At 40.0% G+C, this 23,450-nt stretch overlaps 1 protein-coding gene across 3 annotated transcripts in view; it reads right to left on the bottom strand.

Moving 5' to 3' along the window:
- ATP2A2 (ATPase sarcoplasmic/endoplasmic reticulum Ca2+ transporting 2) overlaps positions 1 to 22,958 on the bottom strand; it is a 45,231-nt gene extending 22,273 nt beyond the window's left edge. For 2 of the 3 annotated variants that reach the window (XR_002400541.4, XM_005016313.6), the window contains exons 1-5: positions 22,105 to 22,958; positions 21,024 to 21,041; positions 20,851 to 20,933; positions 12,794 to 12,898; positions 9,911 to 10,049 (exon numbers count right to left, since the gene is read on the bottom strand). Coding sequence is in view for 2 of the 3 variants with exons in the window: in XM_005016313.6 (XP_005016370.1) it covers positions 9,911 to 10,049; positions 12,794 to 12,898; positions 20,851 to 20,933; positions 21,024 to 21,041; positions 22,105 to 22,222 (463 nt within the window). In the remaining variant the exon portion in view is untranslated. The remainder of the gene's footprint in view (positions 1 to 9,910; positions 10,050 to 12,793; positions 12,899 to 20,850; positions 20,934 to 21,023; positions 21,042 to 22,104) is intronic. The other variant, XM_021270084.4, reaches the window with a different exon arrangement.
- Between the last annotated feature and the right edge of the window lie 492 nt (positions 22,959 to 23,450).

Below are 23,450 nucleotides of genomic sequence, written 5' to 3'. Positions count from 1 at the left end.
GCAGAGTGATGAAGTCAGCTGCCAGAGCTGCATGGCCAGTTTTGCTCCAGCATCTTTATCATCCCACAATTAATTCTTCCTTCTTTCTACTTTCTCTTATCTAGAGCTTTTCCTATTTTTGTAAGGAAAGTGAAAGAACTAAGCCTCACTATTTTGTGACTACTTCAAATAAATTGTTGCATGCAAGCAACTTAACTTGCCACATTTCTGACTGATGTTTGAGGGGGTCTACATTCACACATCAGCATTTCTAACAAATGCATATAATCATGTTTATTCCTAACGTGATTTTAGCAATGCAGTTATTCAAGTGTTAAGTTCATTTTTATTATAAAAGAATGCATAAAGACAAGGGAGAATACTTCAATAACTAGCTAATAAGAGATGATTTTCTCAGTAAATGGACTGTGTCCCTGCAGTAAAATTAAAACAAGCTGCAATTCCTGCAGGAGCTGCTTATGCAACTAACAGCAATAATGCACATTAACAAATAATGCAATGAGAAAGTCAGCAATGGTGTTACAGCCTTAGAACATACAGTCACTCAGACAAGAAAGCTAAGGAACAAAATGCTGAAGAGAATTAAGTGCTACTTTGAACACTGAGTAAATTTGCACCACCTGACTTTTTATAACATCAAAAAAGCCCCAACCACCATTAAAACCAGCAGAGATCGAGCAGGTTAGCTTGAGGAGTTGCCCATCTTTTTATAAGCATGTGTATATGAAGGGATCCCATAAATAGCCACAAATTGTCTTTTTGTATCTTTATAGCATGTGAAAACTAATTTAAGCCACCGTGCCCTTGAGCAGCAAGAGAAAATAGCATTAGACGAACAGTGACCTCAGCCAAAAATGGCAAAAGTATTCAATATGCTCTCCTGACATCGTGGGGAAGTTCATATGCAGACATGTAATTGCAGCTGGTTTTCAGATATCACTGAACAACAGGCTAATGCCTCAGTGCGATGGGGCATAATGCCTGTCAATCCACATACGCATTTTTGTAGTTCTTACAGCAGCTGGAGAGTTACGGCCCACTCCAACACACTACCACATTTGCCAAGACTATGCTGAAGTCTTCATTGCTTCTTAATACAAAAAGCAGCTGTAAACAAGTACCTTCAAGTAACTGGACAGAAGAGTGCACGAGTCATCTCCCAGTGCACTGATTCTGAACAGCTCTAAATTGTTCAAACTCAAACACAATATTCCCAAAAATTTGATGTGCCAGGAGAGACTCCTGCTCTTGTAGATTGATATTCAAGCAACAATATTGCCACAAGAGCTACTCACTATTATTACTGCCTCTATCATCAGAACTGAAGCATTTAATGTTACAATACTGCTGCTTTTAAGTTTATCTCAACAATTTAAGGTAAGATGCGTTATATTCCCTCACCATCTCCATTTGAGAAGGCTGGAGTTAAAACATTCAAAGTATTTCCAATATGTAAAAAAAAAACAACTTTATATCAGGATCTATTACAGAACTATTTTGAGCAGCTCTCTGCAAAACAGCTACGACACTAAGGCATTTATGGTCTCAAATACACTTTAATGAGCATAAGTGAAACTTACTATAGATAGGAATTTATCCTATGATAGACAGGAAATTCTTTGGTGAGCAGTCTAATGCAGATCTCATCTATAAGTAGAAGGCTTTTTTTCCATATACTTTAACTCAAATCAATCTTGTGTTGTTTTGTGATAATCAACTATTTTAGACCACAGAACAACTACAAGTATTACCCAAAGCCATGACTTAGAAGACAACAAGAAATTAGGAGAATATGTATTTGCGTTGCTTAATACAGAGCTGCTACAGTCTATATAGTCTAACTTTAGATAATCTCATAGCTTTAAGCCTAAAAGCACAAGTCAGTTACAGAAGTATTTTCATCAATTATTTTTAACAAATTAAACTTGGAACAGTTTTAGCATGGCTTGGTTCATATCATTACAGCTTTCCTCACAATCCTTTTGTTCATGCACAAAATAGCATTTTAGCATTATAATACCGAGCTTTATCCCACAAAGAAATCTTAAAAAAGCCTAGTCCATGTGAAGAGGCCAAAGAAAGCCACTTATTTAACTGCATGTGAGTATATACTGTAGCATGTGATTTACAGTTTCTTCTCCTTGATAGAAACTGGACTCGCATTTAGTTGCAATACAAGTTAAAGGTATTTTAAACAAGCCGCATTGCCTCACTGAAAATATGGACAATTAATACCTGCAAATACTGAGTTTTTCAGCTACTTGCAACTACCTAGCAATATTATCTTGATTACACCTCACCCCCTAGCCTTTCTTCTGGAGTTCAAAGCTCCCCACTTATCTGACTCCTCCCAGTGCCATGGCAGCATTATGGGTCAATTTCCACTCTTCCTGTGTGCAATCATTTACATGCGTTCAATTTGAAGCCTACTTGGCAAAGGCGCACACTTCAAGTAAAACAGGTGCCATTTGCAGATGTGACTGCAGTTCCCTAAAGAGGGCTTCCTCATGAACAAAAGCCTAAATGAAAAACCAGCATGCAGGCTGCCCAGTTGGACTTGGGAAGTGACCCTGAATGATTCAAGTCTTCAAATTGACTTCAAGCGTAGAACGCATTAAGTCCTAATCTAATACCTCGCTGTGACCATGTCCTGGAATGATCAATTCATTATCAAAATGTTTAACTTGAGAACCAATATCCCTTTACCACTTTCCAAGATAGCAGTTAACACTAAACATTTATTTTCAGAACTGTCAGAACACAGAGGCAGTTACTGGGAGACTCCTACAGCAGAAATGCTCTTAGCATGCTGAAGCCTATGGTTCCAACAGCCCGGGAAGCTATGAAGTGATGAGACATGTTCTATAAATCATGAGGTTAGAGGAAAAAAAAGCTAAAGCCATAAAAAAAAGATGAGTATTATTTTTTTTGCCAAAACATTAAAGGGTTAACAACCATTTTCTTTATCTGTTCCAACATTACATACTATTATGGGTACAGTTATTTAGGCCACTTTTCCTAATGAGATCTTTAGCCTCTTAAAGAATCTGTTATTTTAAAGTCCACTCTTGCCCAAAAATAGAGTTTATCTTCTAAATTAGAATACATACCAGTGGGGAGTATTTACTAATAAACTGCCTATGAAACTGAGGTAATTGAAACAAGCAATCAAAAAATCCCTACAGTAGAGATACCACCACAAGGTTTAAGAACTGAAATGAGCAGGCTTAAGTAACACAATATGGGACCCTAGACAGAGCTGAGTATTGTTTCTGCTGGACAGACAGTAACAATTGCAACTGACATCTGAACATAATGAACTGCTTCTATCTGGAAGTTTAGTTGTGGCAGCATGATTTTGATACTAAACTTCTTTAACGAACTCAGCTTAGCTCATCTTCTTCCCTCTTCACATACTCGTCTTCCTCTCACACACAGCCCAGTCTTCCTATTGTTTGACTACAAATTTAACCTGTTGTTACAGGAATAAAATTTAACATTTCCTATATAGGGCATAATAAAAATGCTACGAAAAATCAGAAGCTCTTCAAAACAAGAAGTCCACCTACTCTTTCATACAAGGTCAGAAGTGTCAAGTTATCAAAATGAGGACTGTGAAATACACTGTAAACCTGAATTTACACCCAAAGACAGTTAAGATGGATTTCTTTTCAAGAAGATGTAGACTAAAATAGTGGTCCCTTCAGTTTTAACCATACTAGTAAAACAGCATTTGGTTTTACTGCCAAGACAGCAAAACAACATATTCTGAGTCAATTTTTCACATTGATGACACATGCTACAGATTAGAGAGCATTCACAAAACAGCCCTCTCTACCACATGCTGTTCTCCATTCTGGACAGACAGAAGTTATCCTTGGAGCTTACTGCACAGCGCATGCAGAGGTCTAAATATCCAAACCTAAGAACTGTTAGAGGTAGAAGAAAAACATCATACATAAGTTATTCATGTTGCATTCTCATCAATGACAACCAAGGAGACAGGAAAAAACAGGAAAAAACTCAGCTTTCTGGGAGCAAAATATTTCAAAGCCAGAACTAAGGTTTTTATTTAGAAAAAGTATATAGTGTATTGAGCAATACATAAGACAAATCATTCCTATTTTAATGCTTCCATTTTGGAAAATCATATTTGAATGTCAGTCTCTCTGAAGAGGGCACCAGAACATTTAGTAAGTTGTGCCAACGTGATACCCAGCCTGTAAGTCTGCACTTTTTTCTAATCTGACTTGGTCTAGCTTCAGCTTTTAATCAGTGGATTTATTTATAACACCACCTTCTAGATGGAAACTCTTGTGATCAGCCTATTAAAATATCTAATAGCAGAAAGAAGAAACTGTTACATTAAGCTTCCACTTTTGCCAGATCAGGTAGAGCAGCAGGTGACATTTCCCCACCAAAGCTGAAGTCCCATTTCCAAATCTGACTGCATTTGGGCAATCCAAGAACAACCAGTAAGCATTCTGGAAGTGCAGCACAGCACCAAAGGGCAAGTTTTTCTTAGTCTTAAAAAAGGAAAGGCTTGCTTTGTGAGGGCGATTACGGTATTAGCAGAACTTTATCTTGATGATCAAGTATTTTGTTCAGTACTACTTGTATTAAAATCCCACTGCAGTATTGGTTCTATTCAGAATATAAAACACCAGATATACTACGAATACCAACAATTAAAATAGAATTACGATCACTGTTTTTCACTAACAGTTCAGCAACTCCAGAGGAAACTGCTGTAAGAAACAGGAAAAAACAAGAGAGTAGTCTGTTAAACTTACAAATGCGTGCAGTGAGTGACACGGGTTTAGGCTGTGCCCTGACTTGAACCTCATGCATAACCACCACCGTGGTAATGATGTCAGTGGAGTACCGAGTGAAGTTTGGACTGCACTCTTATCTCAGAACTGCCTCTGATGTGTTAGAAGAGTCCGACAGCCAAAATGTTCACCGCAGCCCACAGATTTATGTACTATGCATACATGTATTTATTAACCTCTGTTTTTATTTCCATGTGTGTTTTTTTTCTGGTGCAAAAGCAGTACTTCATGGAAAAAGCAAAACAGCTGGTGCTTCATTTTTACAAAGCAAACCCAACAACTTGCACTAGGCAAGAAGAAATACCTACAGTTGACTCTTCCCCCCATATCAAGAGCTGCTTTCAGCAGTATGCTTTTAGGACAGCCACCAGAAGGTCAACACTTTGGACTGAACTCTCACTCCATTGTGTTGTAGCTGTTTGGTATGCCACCCTCACTCCTTCCAACTACCTCTCCACAGAAAATAAGCCTGTATCTTTAGCACTGAAGATCAATTCTAGTCATTAAAAAAGTAACACAAATGCAGAGACCAAGTTGCTTTAGAATAAATTCTGCAAAAATCGATGTCTGCTCTTCATACTACACGGATAACCTGTAGCTCCTTCATAACCACATTGGAGTCTGACGTAATTCAGTTCAAGAATATTCCTTCCCAACTTTAATGCCAATATTCATCTTCCCTTAATTATAAAGTATTTATGCTTTAGAAAGTATCTTGAAATATTCTGCAGTTGGAATTAAAAGCCTTGGAAAGCAGCACTTGCATACTTTATGCCAGGTATAAACTTAAAAGTGAGTATTCAAGCATATCCACCAATTAAATAAGCATCAATTTCTGGGAAGTCTGTGTATTTTTAAGCTGTTGAGTACTTACAGATGTAACAGTAGATGACAGAAACCACTATTCAGCATTTCAGGGAAAAAGGGACTACTGTGACTCCAGCTTGGTCACTTACAAATTACAACTAGTGAACATCCATTTATTAAATCACAGAAATCTAATTAGATACACCATCTAAGCCAGAACACTTTAGACAGAATAATGCAAAAAAGTGAACAAAATTCATTACTGTGCTTCTTTTATAATTAAGCAATTTGCAACCAGTTTATCCCAGCTTGTCAGACTGGGCTTCATATAAAACTTTAAGAACTAAAGCCCTGCTGTTTTAAGTTTCTCTTTAAAATATTACTTTAACCAAGACAAACACTCAAAACATCAAAGGGCATCTTTAATCTATTAAGGCAGCCGCTAGTTACCAATTTAGAGTGCATCCTCCAATAAACTTAAGGTTTTAGAGCAGAGTGGTAATCCATTTAAGACAGGCACACAGAGAAGCCATTTGAGGACAGCATCTGGACTTTTTTTTTCAGTTCATCAATTCGAAGAAACAAACAGTGTAGCTTAGTAACCCTCAAACACTACAGTTCTGAGAACTATGCCCCCTAGAGCTCTGCAAGCCAATTTAAGGCATATATCCCAAACCCCTAAACTCCAACTCCATCCCACAGATTTCCTGATGATTATACAGTATCTTTTCCACTGGCTCTGCTGATGCAGACATGGAAGAAAAGTTTCTGAACATATACAGTTAAGCAATTCATGTCTGCATAGTCTCCAGGCATTCAAACCATCAACTGTCTGCTGGTACACCTGCAAAATTATAGCGTGGCATTTATGTCGAATGTTAGCTGCCAGCCATAATAACCAGTAATTGCTCATCAAGCACTCCACAGTGCCTGCGTGCACACTGATTCCCAAGATAAGCATAAGACAGTGCCCCTCAAGAGATAGATGGCCTAATCTATTTCGAGGTACTCCACATTTACTGCACAGTGACAATGCAGACCTGCAGTTTCCCCCTATTACTTCAATACCCCAGCATCCATCTCCCCAGCTGACAGAGCAATTAAAGGAAGTATCTTCACATAGCTTTATTTTAGAAGGCCAAGAGGCATAGTAGTCTATGTAATGAACACAGTCAAGCTCCATGGAATAGCCTAAGGAGCCAAAATAAAGAGTAATGGTATTAGCCATTATTGTATTGTCTTTTGGTTATGTTTAACTGCACAGGTTACCTTTAATGGCTTCAAAACTACAAGATAGACCAAATAATTTTGGAAATGGTTCAATGCTACTTATTCTCAGAGAACTCCTGCGGTGGAAAGAAGCAAATATAAAAATGTATACTTCTGCATGAATTGCAATACCAATCCACCAATTCCTACAGCAAGTTCTCTCTGCATCAGACCCCAATGTAACCACATCAAATTAAGATAGCTGTTATAGCATTAACTGTTCTGTAATAGAGGACCTTTAGAAAGTTCTTTAAAATTAGGTATCAACACAGGGGAGAAACCTATCACCTGGTTATTTACACCACTTGGTTGAGAGATATTCGCCTGGACACACAAATGTCATTGGCACTTTGCCTAGAATTCCATACCCAGATATGTATCCTAGTATGAAGTGCTCCGTCACTTCCCTACATGGTCATCTTTTTGCAAACACCATGTCAAAGGCCATCACAATACTCTTGCGCTTGAGAGACAGGCATGCACACACTCTCCCTCACCTCCAGGTCTTGACACTAAAGCTGGTACATAGTGTATTGCTCTTCTCAACTTGCTTGGGAGCTTTTCTGAGTTTGATATGATTAAAATTTCATCATTGTCTGACTACAAGTTAGAATTTATACTGTTTCAGTATCAGTGTTCATATTACACTGAAGCACTTACTTTCTGTATAAAACAACCACATGACATACTTAATATAACACATATAGTCACTTTCATTGAAGATGCAACTGACTACTTACCAATGTAAGAGAAATGAGTGCTTAAAACATGCTCAGGACTATTTGACCCACCAGATTAAGCAAGTGTTTTAATTAGTATGTACTTCTACAGTCAGTCAACAGGCTAGACTATTTATGTTAAAGGACAATCACAAAAGTTGGGCAATTTTGTTTTTCTACTAAGCATACTAGTGTGTTTTTTTTAAATCCGTTCCACACGCAAACTATCAGACACTGATCTACAATCAGATTTTAAAATAATGCAATAGTTCCCCTGTGAAAAATAGGGTACCATGCTTGATAAAGACGGCCTAGCAATATACACATTCTAGTCAGCAATTTATTTCCAATTCGTTTTTCTCCTTCAGACAAAGATTTTCCAAAGAGATGTCTAAAAGTCACAAGCAATTGATTTTATTGATACTGACAACGCACAGCAATGTAAGTAAAGCCTGCACATCCCCCAGCTGTTTTACATACAACCTGAGCTTTGTCTTTTTCTGCAAGATGAAAATGGGATTTCTCTGCCGCTTCTGAAATAACAAAGAATCAGTTGGGAAATTTCTGTGCTCTAGACACCTGTCAGAGCAACAAAATCTAGCATTTTTCCTTAGCTGGATACCCCAAACCTGTATAAAATACAGTCAGTTTGCTGTTCTACCAATACTCATTTAAGTACCCCACAAAAATCACTATACTCCCATGATAAACTGCTTCCAGAACCACCAGTCTATTGCAAGCACTTAAAATTGGGAGAAAGAAAACTTCAGCTGCTTAAACAACATCTCACTGCAGAACTCATGGATTTAAATTGACTGTAGAATACGGTAATGGCGAGGTAAAACAGCAGAGTAAGTGACAAGGTATCATAATTCACCCTTTATTTCAGCTATCAGCACTTTGTATTTGTACTTGTTCTTCACCCACAGACACTAAGAGCAAACTAGCTTCAGCCTTGATGCGATTCTCACTCACTCGCAGTCACCTCAGCCAGAGCTGCCGTAGCTGAATCATCCTGTGCACAGGACTGAGACTCTGGACAGGGCTTAGCAAACGTTAAAAGTTTCTCAAGGAATGAAAGCTGGGAAGCCAGCCAACACCAACTTCATTTTGAGTGCATACTCTCTCTGCCTACTAATTAAAACAGCAGGATAATCAATTTTAAGGGTATATATTTATCTCCACCTTCGACAGCTACCACTTCTAAAAGCAAAGGAAGGCTAGGGGAAAAGAAATAGTTTGATGTACACCCTAAATTGCTCCCAAAGGAGCAATCACTCAGCTAACAGTTGATAATGACCTACGAAATATGAGTATGCAATTACTCCTGACATTTAACAAGAACCACCCACTTTTATCCGGGAAGAAATCAGAAACAAAGTCACTGACCACTCCAATTTAGTGAAAGAGATATTGCTGTGGCATTATCACCAAAGTGAAAGGGTTTTACATATTCAGTTCATACGTCCATTTTTGTACTCTTTCCAGACAAAGATACATCTTTTAGGACAAGTCTATTGAAAAAATTGATGCAAGAATCAAATCTTTTGATCTAGGACTTTATTTATCTATTTTAAAAAGAAGCAATGAAGGCATGGGGTTCAAATGCTCACAGTAGAGAACAGGATGCTCTACTTATTTAATAATTATTCTATTTGCAGCCTCCTGTACAGCAATACATAAAAGAAAGACGTGCTAAGGCATTATCAAAGATGAGAAACCAATGATGTCACATGCCAGGCACATATTAGCTGAGGACAGAGGAAGACATTTGTAACAAGAAATTGAAAAAGGACTGCCGCTGCAAGCATAAGAGTTGGAAAAAAAAATTCAAATTAAATTACAGCTTTCTTTATCTAAAGGACAGAGTGTGACTAAACAAAAAAATCTCTGCATTCCAAAATTTCAGTCATCACATTTAAGAGCAAGGAAAAAAATTTGTGATAGAAAACAGACAAGTTACGTGATAGTCTGAACCCAGACTGTCGAAAATGCAGTTTTAGAGTAGTGACAAGTGTTTTAAAACCTGTACTCCAATTAAGATGCTTTGCTTTTAGACCTGCTAATTAAACTAAGTGGCAATTTGAAAAACAATCCCCTCAGTGCAAATGCACATTTAAAGTAATTACAGATGAACAGGAGCAAGGTTGTTCTTTATGTGAAGCATATACTTAAGATTTCTCTAAGAACTCCCCCCAGGGCCTCAAATCATTAAGACAAGGCCCCCACAACAGTTTTACAATACAAACTAATACATGTATGTACCACATAAATGAGCCTTACCTGCCACTTCTACAATATCACCCGGGACGATGTCCCTTGCTTTAATCCTTTGAACACTCTTTCGGTCTTGTCGATATACTTTACCCATTTCTGGTTCATATTCTTTAAGAGCTTCAATAGCATTTTCAGCATTTCTTTCCTAAAATACAGAAAAAAAAAACCATGCAGTTTAAAGAGCCTTCAAGGTAAGGAAAGGTAAGTATGTCAGACCCAACTTTTCAAATGCAGCATCACACAAATACTACTGACTCAGTTCAGCCACATTTATTCACAACGAAAATTGTGTGACCCATCCCCTTATGAGGTTGCTGACTGGAAATCATTACAATGAAATTCAGATATTAGCTGACATTTAGAAGCTAGATGCTGTTTATTCAAACTCAGCAGAATTTCCTATCAAGAAAATCCTTTATGTCTTGTTACAGGGAGGCTGCACAAACTGTTCTATGTAGCAGTGATTTTTTTTTCACGTCAAAAAGCATCTGTATATCCACGAGTTGTAATCCTAGCCTTGTCTCAGCTGTACCAGCTTACCTTCAAACTGGAGTGGGCTAGCAATACTGAGTTTGATCTACTAATAGAAGTCAAGAGTCAAGTTAAGATGCTCAAAGTTTCCCCAACAGCATTATCATCAGTTTCATTTCAGCAAATTAAGTCACACTACAGTGAAATTTAGGCACACTGACAAGAAGCCTCCCCAGATTCTCTAACAGCTTACAAACTTAGAAGAATCCCCACACACAAGTTTTTATTTCCACAAACACTAGCACAGTAACTTTCCTATCTCAATTGCAGTTTCCTCAGCTTAACACTACCAGAGATTGCTGTCAATGCAGTGATGCTACCAAGAGATAGGGCAACGTAAGAAACCAGCAGTCTATCATTACTGATGCTCTGTCTCATGGAGGAATAACTTATTTCTCATTTTCTCACTCAATTTGCAAGTACAAACATCATACAGTCCTGAAAATGCTAAGGGTACAGCTAGTACACCTTGATTTTAGAAAGTCTTCACTTCAAATACATACCGGCCTTTCTAGACGATAAAAACTTGACCCAGCACGTATCAAAACAGACACTTAATCCTCAAAAAGTCCAAGGTTGAGGTATGAGGTGTTTCCATACAACAAAGCAGCTCACCAAAGCTACCTTGAAGGACTTCTGTTTACATGGTACAGCTCTGTGCCAGGCCGTGAAGAGGTACCAGTGCAGGTCCCAAAAGCTGTTAGTAATACTAGCCTCATATTCCACCAGGAAAATTGATTCTGCTCCTCAACAACATAATGCTGACATTACTTTTCTGTGCATTAACTAAGAGTTAACATCTCAGCATCTTTGACCATATCTTTTTGCTCCCAGTTTGCTTGATTTGAAGGGTAGGTACACTGTCCTGTCAACCACTTAAGTACTAGCAGATGGCGCTTTGGGAAATGTGCACATGGAAAGAAAGGTTGAAAAGGGCAGAGCTAAGGCAATGACTCAGTTGCTCACAGTACCTGTAGAAACAGATACAGTTATGGGTGGGGACTACGTACTGTGACTTTTTTCCATGCCCGTTAAAACAAGGGAATGAGTCATTTAATCTGTGCAGCAATTCTGTTTCACAATTAAGTTCGCTGCATGTAGATGTACAGATACTCTCTGCACACTTAGCACATCTGAAAAAATTGGTTATTCCCTACAAGAGTTTATCTGACTACACAAGCAAATTCCCAAACTATACGGATAGCTTTACCTTAGATTTCAGGCTTCAGATTATGTGCAGAATTGTAACACACAGTTTCAAGTTATTAAAAATTAGTTCTTCCACAACTGCTTTATACAAGTGACACTAAAGCGTGCACTGCTTTCGTTCTTCACTCTACATAACCTCTGCACCCATTACCAGCTCTAGCTGTTGTGCAGCAAGCAAGATTCCGCTAGAAAAATCAATCTTCTGCTACTTGTGTTTGAACAAAAGCAAAGAGTAGAAACACATAGCAATGCCACGGAAAGACACTTCTGGTGGTTAACAGTGTTTAGGCTCGACTCCTACGTGTTTTAGCATGCTAAGAGGTCTCTCCCTTAGTTTTCATTGTTATTTTGGAGAGCATTATTTGTTTGGTTTGTTGTGTTGTTTGTTGTGTTTTGCTTTGCTTGTTCTTTTCTAAAAAAGCCTGAAGCCTAACTTGCTAGGATAGCAAGTACTTATGTTACATTTGCACTACCCCTTTAAAAAAAACCTGCAAGGGACTTCAGTTACCCTAAAACCCCGTAATACTTTTTATCTGCAGAAAAAAATCTAATAAAATGTTCTATCAGAAGTGATCAAATTTGGCAAGTCAAAATTGTTCGTATCATTCTGACTATTTTAAGAAGTGTCAGTATGTGTTATTGCCAATACTATTTTATAACTAAGAACTGTAGTAATTGAAGAGGAAGAATACTGTGTTAATTCCCTCAACAAATGCACTAAAACTAGTATTTATTCTCAAAAGGAAACAGACAAGAAACAAAATTACAAGATGTCCCATCCTTTGTTCCTCAGCTGGAACAAAGCCACATTTTGTAAGCCTATACAAATGACTGCTTCTTAGCTTTGCAATGTTTATTTCCTGAATTCAGGACTTCATTCTGGACAGTTGAGTTGATGTGTTGATCAGTGTATGGCTAAACAAACTGACAGGCACTTTGCCTTGTTGGCAATACTTCTGAAGCTTTCATTTCACCTTTAGTCAATACTTCGTCTGGAATTTATATGATACGTAGACTCTTAAGAATCTAAATCTAGCCATACATATTGCTTGCATTGTATGAAGCACCTGACACTACAGAGCGCAGTTCCTCTTAAACCAAGAAACTCCAAAACATTTGTGATTTGGTATTGTAAAAGTATCTGCATACCTGCCACACTCCCACAATCGCGTTGGCTACTAATATAAGTAAGATTACAAAAGGCTCTACAAATGCTGTGATTGTTTCTTCACCTTCTTCAAACCAGGCCAGGACCTGTAAGAGAGAAACACTGATTTAAATTAAGTGATTTACATTGACACCTTGCAAACCTAAGACACAGTGAATTTCAGCTTGAGGTTCAACTCCTCAGACTTCAGCAATTTTGAAGAACCCTCAAATCTTCCAAGCTGTAGCTCCTGAAGGAGTTGGCAATATGCAATGGAAAAGGAGAAAAAGAATCTTTACTGAAGTAGTACGAAGTTCATTCTGAAACCTGCTCTTCTTTTAAAGGAGAAAGCTATTTTTTTGGGAACCATACTGCTACTCTTGCTTCAAAAACGAAAGCAGAAGTCATGACAACGGCTCCAGCACTGAAAAGTTGCAAAAATTTTTCATTACTGTCTAAAACAAGATGCAGACTGATTAGCTTGACTACTTAGAGTACTAAAGCTTCGCATGATTAAGGTTTATGCATAGCTAGATTCTGAATTTTAACTGAATTGTTCTTTATCAGTAACTTACACAAATGAAAATAGCTTTACAAATTTTCACTGAGTACATACGAAAATAAATATCTACTAATTAAAATACAACTGATGTCCTATTGAAGCATTTAAGTGAACTGCACAATTACATCTGAAGTCGAATTCAGAGCCAAGGATCTGATAAAAATTAAACTTTTTTTTTTTTTTTTTTTTAAGTAAATCAACAGGAAAACTTGCATAAAGGACTCCAAGAAGATTTTAATCCATTTGCTTTCAAATCATATTCTAGGTTTAGGCTTCTACCATTCATTTGGCTTCAGGAGAATGGGTAAGCATCAGGGCCTCTGCAGAGTTCTGTAGCTACCGAAGAAAAGTCAAGCTAACGTGACCAGAGAGGAAGAGCTTTTTCGTCAACATATTGAGCAACAGGAAGCCTGGAAAGTGACAGTAAATAGGAACAACGTGTTGAGATAATTAGGACTGGTAGTCAGGCAACAGCAGCAGTCTGAATCACTGACTGCAGTGAGCAAACCGTTACTAAAGCAAGCACCATAATTCCACTGACATGCTGCTCAGAGCTATTGCTCAATTGTGAAACACTCCAGGACGTTAAAAGGAAGAAGGAGCAGCAGCATGAAAGCCTCAAGCAGAAAGCAGACTGTCAAGCAAACCCAATGCAACAACAAATTTTATTACAAAAGAATAAACTTGTAAGACCCAGGTTATGATTAGTAAGACTGAACCACTCCAACTGGCAATGCATAATTTGGAGGGTCTGTGTAATCCCTCTGGAGAGAGATTTACTTAGGAATTCTTATGCTCTTCACATCTCAATGCCTCTTCCCTCCTCCCACACCACACATCTTCAATTCCCAGTAACAGCTTCTGCCATTTGACCTGCTGAAGCGCAGCCTACACGGTAGTTTTCACTCAACACATTACTCCTTACATCATGGGCAGCTTTTATTCTTCACCAGCACTGTTGCCTCTAGCAGAGTTATAGAAATGGCTAACAGCACGTCCCAGTTTCCTTGGCATATACAAAGCCACACACCATCAGAAAAGCTGCTTAGTATCCGTTTCTTCTTTCCCTTTCTTTATTGGGATTCCACAAAGCCAATGCTGCTTCCAAAAAAGCAAGGAAATTCAATCATTTTGTAGCATTCTTAACAGAGCAGACAACTGCAAGGTTAACTGAAGTAAAACATCTGCTTTACATAATACTAAACCATAATCTTTGCAGATTGAAGACCATGTGGGTTGTAAAGCAACATCGAGAAAGCCTGCAACTTCAAGAGGGAAGGAAAGTAGCTACAGGAACAGCATGATCCACGCGCATCAAGGAGAGCCAAAATTAACTTTGAGATCTTTCTTTCGATATACCATTATTTCAAAAAGAGCAGATGAACTCAGAAATCCTAACAGTACAAATCTACCAAGTTGCTTTAGATCTTCACTGTTGCTTGTTTGGCAAAGTTATCGATCTGTAACTAGATTGAAATGAAAAACAGTTAATCCTGGAGGCAAGCAGCACACATCTCACCCGCAAAGTTTCCACACAACCATGAACTGTGTAACAGAACCTACACCGTGTAGTTCTAGAGTGCAAACATAGGCATGTAAATAACAGAACACCTGAATGCAAGTCCTTGGTTTTGCTATAGCAAACTACTGCTACATTAGCACTCCACTGAGGACATTTGTGACCGACAAAACATGCTGCACTAACAAACAGGGGTTATTATTTGGTAGTAGCCTAAAGTTAACAAACACAGCAAGCTCAAAAGGTAGAGCAAGTAATACATGTAAGTTTAGGACCATTTCATTATGCATTTTTGATAACAGATTGTAAATCAAAGCCTAGTAGAGACTATAATTCTTGCCCAAGGCATTGAGTCTATGTCAAAAAAGCTTCCATTTGCACACTTTAAAACCCTAAAGCGGTTTTCCATGAAAGATCTTTGGCTACTACTCAGAAGGGCCCCACCATATTTTAACCACTTAAACTCACACATAGAGAAGCTTAATTACAACATCATTGATCCCCAATGGACTGTTCAGGTCAGTAAGAAAAACTATCATTTATGTTTTAAAAAGCAAGAAAAAGATAAAATAATTGCTCAGGGGAAACAAGAGCCTGACAGCATAAGGGAAATCACTAGCAAGACCTACCAGTCCCATACCAACAGCCAACACAAGCAGCTTTGAGGACAACTTTCATTCAGCACATCTGATTTAGTGTTGCTAGAGTCATGGCTTACAGAAGCTTACTTTATCCAAAGCATAATGGGGTGGACCTGCAGGATACTAAGTCCAAAAACATGCAACAGGCAAACAGCACTTAGTTTTTGTGGTTATTTAAAGAAAGGGGGTCAGAAGTACAATGCAGAAGTCAGCCAGCAATGAGGCAGACTACTGATCAATACAGCTGCAAGAACAGAAGTGTCCTTACAGCCTTTTGCATTTCTACAAATTAATATCTGTGGATTGCGAGGTTAAGTTATGGTGGCAAACTGCCTCACATGTCCATTTGTCATTAAGTAACAGAAAGAATAAAATGAAGAATGAAAGTTTCAAGATAAAATTCTGTTGTCCAGCAGGCTGTACCTACTACCAGAGGAAAAGCAAACAGTTTGTTGTCAGCAACCTAACAAGGCTTTTTTTTGTTTGTTTTTCATTTTGACAATGGAAACTTTGAAGCAAGCAGGCAGATTAAGACCTCATCCTGACGAAAAAGGTTTTAGACTAATTAAAGCTAGTCATGTAGAACTACAGCAAGCCTTTAAGAGAGCCCTCTTCTCACAGGACACTCTAAGTTAGGATTCAGTATGTTTTGGACAGAATACTAACTACCACTTCTCAAAAATCTTTTTAACGATTTTTCTTCTCAATACAAATTTGCTTAATTTTAAGCAGATAAGCTTTTTTTTTTTTTAGCAGTCTTGATACTTGTTCTAGTTACTTGACAGTTATCCTGAAGACCAGGAAATAATCCCCAATTTGCTAACAGATTTTATTTTTAATTGCTATCCAAGAAAAAGAATAAATCTTGGCCAGAATTATTGGTAAGAAATCAATAATTTTATTGGGTTAGCAAATCATAAATATCCAATAGTTTTGCTACTCCATACTTCTAAATCAAGAACATTCCTGTGATTACTGTAGCGAAACCAGGAACAATAAATATACATAATACTTATAGTTTAATTTATACAGATTAAAATGGAATCACAATTGCTTCCTACTCCTTTGTCACCCCACCTATCATTTGGTGTCTCGGGTCCTATTGAGTAATCTGCGTTTGGCTAAAAGCATGCCAGTGTAATGTACTTCAGCAACCCTTATCTCATGTCACATACAGCTCCTGACCTTACCAGGTAGCTCTGGGGTGATCCCAGGGCAAAGCCTGCAACATTTTACTGGCACATCTAACTCCCTTCACCAGCGGCTTTGTTCACCTTTTAACACAGATGAGGCTATACTCATGCTAATTTCCAGGATATAACCAACATCTCCAGCCTAAATCACAATATATTGTTTTCATCTAAACACACACATTCACCAGCAGAAAGAGACCCAGAACATTCACTTTTAAGTTAGTTCAAGCATTACAGAAGTAATTGAACCAAAGAGGAGTGCTCTCAGGATGCTGAAGTTTTAACTTTAAAATACAAGCTTTTACAAGCACATACTTCATCGTGTAGAAGAGAACTCAGCAGAAATGTGATGCAAAGATAGGACTGTACAGTTAAGCATACACCACATTCTTCAAAGCATTATTCCCAATCTGGGGCACAAGTAACATTTTACAACTTGTTGAAGTGATTTATACAGCAAAGCAAGCTTATTTTTAACGTAAATACTGTAGATTTTAGTGCGTGTTATCGACATAGCAAGGATTAAAAGCTGGATTTCATGGTAAATTGAACATCCTCTTATTTACACCTAGAAAATCAAGCTACCAAAGCCCCTGAACCACTGAGATGCATTTCACTAGTTACCTCTGTAAAAGCTTCACCGTGTCCGACAAAACACTGAGACAAGATCCGAGTGCGCATGTAGATCCATTTACTTCAAATCAGAAATAACATTGTTTCTCTTCAAAAGCCATACTTAAGGCCAGTAAAAATATTGGAGAAACAACAGTGTAAGAATTGAAGCTGTTACTAACTTGGCACATCTGTAACAGCAGTTCCGACTTGGAATGTAGCACACGGTATCTACAGCCAAGGCAACAGGCAGCATATGACCCCCGCGATCAGCTAGGGTGACAAGGAATCAGCTGTTAGTCTGATTTATTTTACTGACACATACCTGACAGGGCTTGTGGGAGTAGAGGACACAAAAGGCACTCTGAATACAGAATATTATGGTATGTAATAGGTGATGTTGCTACACAAAAATGTAGCTGAATGCAGATCTCAATGTTAAAGACTTTTTTCTGTGCCATCAATCATAATAGTAAAAATCTAATACGATTTAAGATCACAACACAATTACCAGAGAAGCTTCCATGACACAAACTAGTACCCTAACATACCTTGAGGTTCCATCTCTTAGACCTGAACCTTCAAGTTCAACTGTTTCTTTAAACTGACAGTGAAGAAGAACACTACTTTCACTGCCCTAACAGCACCCATGCCTTTCCTGCAAGCACGCAATGACAACTGGCTGCCACTAGCACGGTGAAGTACATTCTCCATCTGATCTTCAGTACACTCAACAGCTCAAGTTCTAGCAAGTTTTAGTGACACACTCAAAGCTTAAAAATAAAGTCAATCCTATACTCATGCCTAATTTCAATTGTTGGCCCTCTCACTAGTAATTCAAAGACTTAGCAAGATCTGGGGGTCATTCATTCTTAAACCCAAGCTCGTTAAGCCATTTTCCCCTATTGTCATGCAAAGTAAACAATTCATTTAAGCATCTCCACAGAAACTCCCTTTTGGATGTACACCAGGTCTATAAGTACACCAGGTCTGTAAGTCTTCAGCTGGACGTTATTTCAACCCAGAGCCATTATCCAGTCTTACTTCTGCTGGTACACTATCCAACACCCTACCTGAGTACTGTAGTGTCTATCAAACAATAAAATATAGTAAGAAGTAGTCACTGAACTGAAGTGTGAATGTGCACATCCGTCCCATGCGTAAGTCTGAGGGGTCTGACACTGCCCCCAAGAAAGGCAAAGTCTTATTAGATGAAAGAGCAGTTCTCAGTGGTATTACTCAATATCCTAAAGCAACACAAATTTAGTTGACTCCATTTTAATTATCCATTTCAAGATCTCTAAGGTACAGGAAGTTTTGCATGCTTTCCAACAGAACAAATGGCAAGACTGAATTCTTAAGGCTTGCAAAAGAGCATAATACACGCATTTAAGTTAACTTTCAGTATTAAGTTTTTCTACCATAAGAATGACTTAGCATAATTTATTAGTCTCAACTTCACATACGACACCAGTATTTAATGTAGTTATTTTCAAGTTCTCTCATGGAAAAACTACTGTCCACATGCTTAACACAGCTACGCACACTCTTCAAATGTTTTCAGGAGCACTAGAATTTAGTTGATGTTAATTCCACCCAATTTTACAGCAATACAATCTATGAACACATTCAACAGTTCCTTGCAGCTACTACCAAAGCCTCTAATATGCTTTCATCAAGAAGAAGTGTCAAAACAAAATAAAATCAGACAATGCATGATCACATTCTGAACAGGGGAAAAGCCAGAAACTAACACAAAGGAGGAGTGCTTTTAAAGTGCAGAAATAAAATGTATTAAGTTTTTTCCTTTACATTTCATTCAAAGGAAAATCCCTGCTATTCCCAAAATAATCCTACAGCAGGTAGCCATAACTCTTAAATAGGAGACAGAGAAAAGGCAGAGCAGTAGCCCAAGGTCATACACCATGCCAGTTGCACAAAAGCAGAGAACCCAGATCTACCCTACGCTCCTTTCGACTACAGTCTCCCCTTAATTAGGCAGGAAAATTAAGCATACTGAAAAAGAGAAATTGAATCCAGTTACTAATAAAGTTTGCAAAGCATGCTTGGAAGTGCATATTATATGACTGCTGTCAGTCTAGTGATGTACTGAATACTCATTCGGCAATTAAATCTTTTAAGTTTGGTGAAGTTGTTTTTGTCACTTGGTTACAATAAAAACAAAATATATGTTGGAAGTAAAGGCTAACAATATTCTGTACTGTCATTTATTTCATCCCCTTTCCATCCTCTGGGGAAAGAAAATGAGAAAGAGAAGAGGAAAAAAGACTTCTGAATGACCTGTTTATTCAAATTGCTATGGGCAGCCCAATTTCCTCCCCAGGAAACAGAAGAGTGAGTAAAGCACCTCTGTGTCCACAGCCAAGATCAATGCCACCAACCACTGCTCAGCTGGTAACGGTATATACATACCAAAACCCAGCACATTTTGAAAGGAGGTGTCGGTGTGGGGATAGATAAAACTTCCCTTGGTCAAGGATCAGCACCACAGCATGCGGCAGCAGCCACAACAGGTCAACCCTTCCCCCAACTCCATATCCTCCCCCATTACAGAACAGTTTCTCCTCTGCCCATCTAATTACCTTGCCCTTAGCTAGAGTCACAATTTCCACACCCCTAACAGCTGCAGCTTTTTTTTTTTTCCAAGTAGTTAATTACAACTGGAGGGCAAAGTCTACTATAAACTTTTACTTCTACTGAAACAATTTCATATTCTGCACTTTTTTTCCTGTCATCCAGCTCCCTAAGATGCATAGCTCTCATCTTCCTTCTAGACTTAAAACTTTGTTCAGATTTCCATTTTTTCTGTAAACGCATACATTTTACATATTGCATAAGATGACCAACTAAACGTGCTTTTCTAAAAAAAATTAAATTTCATTCTTGTTCTTTTAATCCTGTACGCAAAGCAAGATGTTCATTTTATGACTAGACTATCCAAAGGTCAGTTACCAAATTTGGTCAACAATGGTGCCATCACAGCCGTCATCATTCTTGTCACTGTCAAAAGCAACAACTGTCACCTTGCTATTATCAGGAAGGGAAGGCAACTGGAATATTCGCCATGTAAATTCTATTTACAGTCTGCACTGCATCCAAAAATGTCTTGCGGTGATTATACATTGAGCTTGATAACAATTAACTCAAAGGCAAGAAGGATGACCAGTTAAACACTTACTCAAGGTTAGTTTTCAAAGCCAACAAAAGCATTGGGAAATCCCACTTCAAATAAGCAAGCGGGGTTGAATAAGAAGTACTTTTAAAATACCTGCCTAGCATAGTTACGTACTTCTGACTCATGCAGTGAAAGATTCCCCAAAACTTTCTTCTTTAGCATAGAAAAAAAATCCATTCACAAGGCAACCAATTTAAGAGAGAGAGATTTACTAAGCATCTTATACTTCTACCTCTTGAAGAAAGAGAAGGGTGTACAGCTCCTATATGTTGGAACATACGTCATTTCTGAGTCTGCAATATACAAGCCAATGAAATAAGAACAATTCATACTTACGAAAGATATGCAAGCTGCCAGCAACAAAATTCTAACTAGTAAGTCTTCAAATTGTTCAATCACAAGCTCGAGTAAGGTTTTTCCTGCAATGGGTAAAGATGACATTTAGTCATGAATATAAAAAAGGATGAACTATTGACAAAAACTAGAAAATTTCAAGAAAAAATGCTTACCTTCCTCAGCTGGTAATTCTGTCAGTCAGATTTTTTCAGGAAGCATGTCAAAGAGAAGAAATCATTGAAGAAACATTAGAGAATTATAAGGCATCCACCAGATACTGCTTCTGCATCCTACACACGACTCAGTTGGGTTTGAGAGCCATACCTTAAGAGCCATTAAAGCAGCTCTTTTCATTGTAAGAACTGAATAGGCCTGCTAGTCTTGCATTTTAAGACACATACAGGTTAGCTGGGAGCTGCTAAGGGTTGTAAATTCAGCCAAGTCATCACTCCAGCCAGCTGTGTGACTTCTGCTGTTGCTGCATACAAAGGGTCAAAGGCTTAAAATGCTTTCCAAATGCTTTCTGACAAGGATTTTCCTCCACAACCACTTAAAAAAATCAAAGAAGGAACTTGGTTCAAAATATTTCAAGTGCTTTTCTCCATTTCAGGATTTTCTCATTTCTGCTCTCTCTTTATTTCCCCACAACTACATTTAGCATTACGAGAGGCATAAAAGGGGAGTTAAAGCTAATAAAAAGAAATACATATAATTTTCTCACAGCTTTTCATTTTTACACAATGCCATCATAGTTCAAAAGGGACTAGTAAGGACAAATAGTTAAGATTTTTTTTAAATCGCCCTATCTGACGAATTTTGTGTCCCGACTCCGGAGAAGAATGTAAAATGAGGGACAGAAAGGTATCGGAAAGCATAGAAAAATGAAGGTCAAGACGGACAAAAAAAACCCACGGTGTTTCATTTCAGAATGGAAGAAGATTTCCCACCGTTAAGGTGAAAGGAAACGGAGGTGACATCCTCCTTCCCAAAGCAGCCCTGCGAGCTCGGGGTATGAAAGAAACCCACGAGGTGGAGTTCAAGTCAGCCATCTTCTCTCCCTCGCTCCTATTCCGGGTCCTGTAAGAGATGCCGGCTTTGCAAATACATACACGTCAGGCCTTGAAACCGGGCCCCGAGAACGATGAGCGGAAGAGAAAAGAGTGGAGGAAAAAAAAAAAAAAAGGGAGCGGAGGGAGAAAAGAAGACGAATGCCAGCGACAGCATCCCCGCGGCTGAGGGGGCCGGTTCACCTACCGTTGGAGCCCCATTTCTCCTTCAGCTTCTTGACTTGCTCCAGGCTGAGCCCGGTGCTTTCGTTGACCCCGAAATAAGCCAAAACTTCCTCCACAGTCTTTGTGTGCGCGTTCTCCATGGCTGGGGCAAGGAGCAGCAAATGGTGCCTGGCTTCTGGTTCTTCTTCTTCCTCCTCCTCCTCGTCAGCGGCGGGCGCAGCGGCGAGCCCCCTCCTCAGCCCCCTCAGCGCCTGGCTCTGTCCCCCACCGCCCCCGTGCTATCACCATAGACCCCCTCCCGCACCACAGGAGAGCCCCCGAGCCCACCTCACCGCCTCTCTCTTCCCGAAGGAGGCAGGAGGGGACGTTAAAAAAAAAAAAAAAAATTAAAAAAGGAGAGGGGGGGGAAAAACCCGATGGAAAAAAAAAAAAAAGCCCCCGCCCCCCCTCCCACCCCACACGCCCTCTGAGGGAGCCGAGCGGGGCTTCGGGCACCCCCGAAGCCTGGCTGAGGAGAGCCGCTGCGGCCTGAGGGGCGCGGGGCAGAGCGCGGCCGGTTGGCCTCGCCGCCTCGCCTTTCGCCTCGCCGAGCTCCGAGCCGCCCCCGCGGCCGGCGATAACGGCTCCGAGAGGCGGGGAAGGAGAGGGGAGGGGAGGGGGACACACACACAAAAAAAAAAAAAAAAAAAAAAAAAAAAGGCGCAGCCGCCCCGCTGCCTCCCTCCCAGCCGGGTGAGGGTCGCTACGCCCCCCTCACACACACTCCCAAGGCCGCCGTCAGGGCTGCGGGCTCGTTCAACCCCCTCCTTCCCTCCCCCCCGCGAGGTTCCGTGGCTCCGGTCGCGCACCGGCGGCGGCGGCTGCTCTAATGTAACTTACGGGAGCTGGGCCGCCCGGGGCCCCACTCGCCGCCGCGGCATGTGGACGCCGCTCATTGGCGGGAAGAACGGAGCGGGGCGGGGGATGGAGCGGCCCCGCCCGGGGGCCGCTGAGGCGATGGCGGTGGCGGTGGCGGTGGCGGTGCCTGGCGCGGTCCTGCGCAACGCGGGGCGGCCGCCCTCCGCCCGGGGGAGGAGGAGGAGGAGGAGGAGGCGGGCGCTGCAGGCCTCATGCGGCGGCGGGAGAGCTTCCGCCCTGCCGGGGGATGAGGCCCGCGGGTGGGGGGCGAGCTGGTCCGGCTCCCGGTGGCAGCCGCCTCATGGTGCGGTCTCGACGTGGGTCTGGTGGTTGTGGGGGCGCGGGGGTGCAGCCCCGTCAGGAGGGATGAGGTGATGGGTGTCTCAGCGCAGCGGCCTGTCGTGACTGGAGCCGCGTGTGGGGTTGCCCTTGTTTGTGTCGTGACAGGATCGTCAAGTACCCAAAGGGGGG

Source organism: Anas platyrhynchos, chromosome 16 (assembly GCF_047663525.1).
Source record: "Anas platyrhynchos isolate ZD024472 breed Pekin duck chromosome 16, IASCAAS_PekinDuck_T2T, whole genome shotgun sequence".
NCBI lineage: Eukaryota > Metazoa > Chordata > Aves > Anseriformes > Anatidae > Anas > Anas platyrhynchos.
Note: the sequence above shows the minus strand (reverse complement) of the source record. Positions and strands in the feature narration are given on the sequence as shown.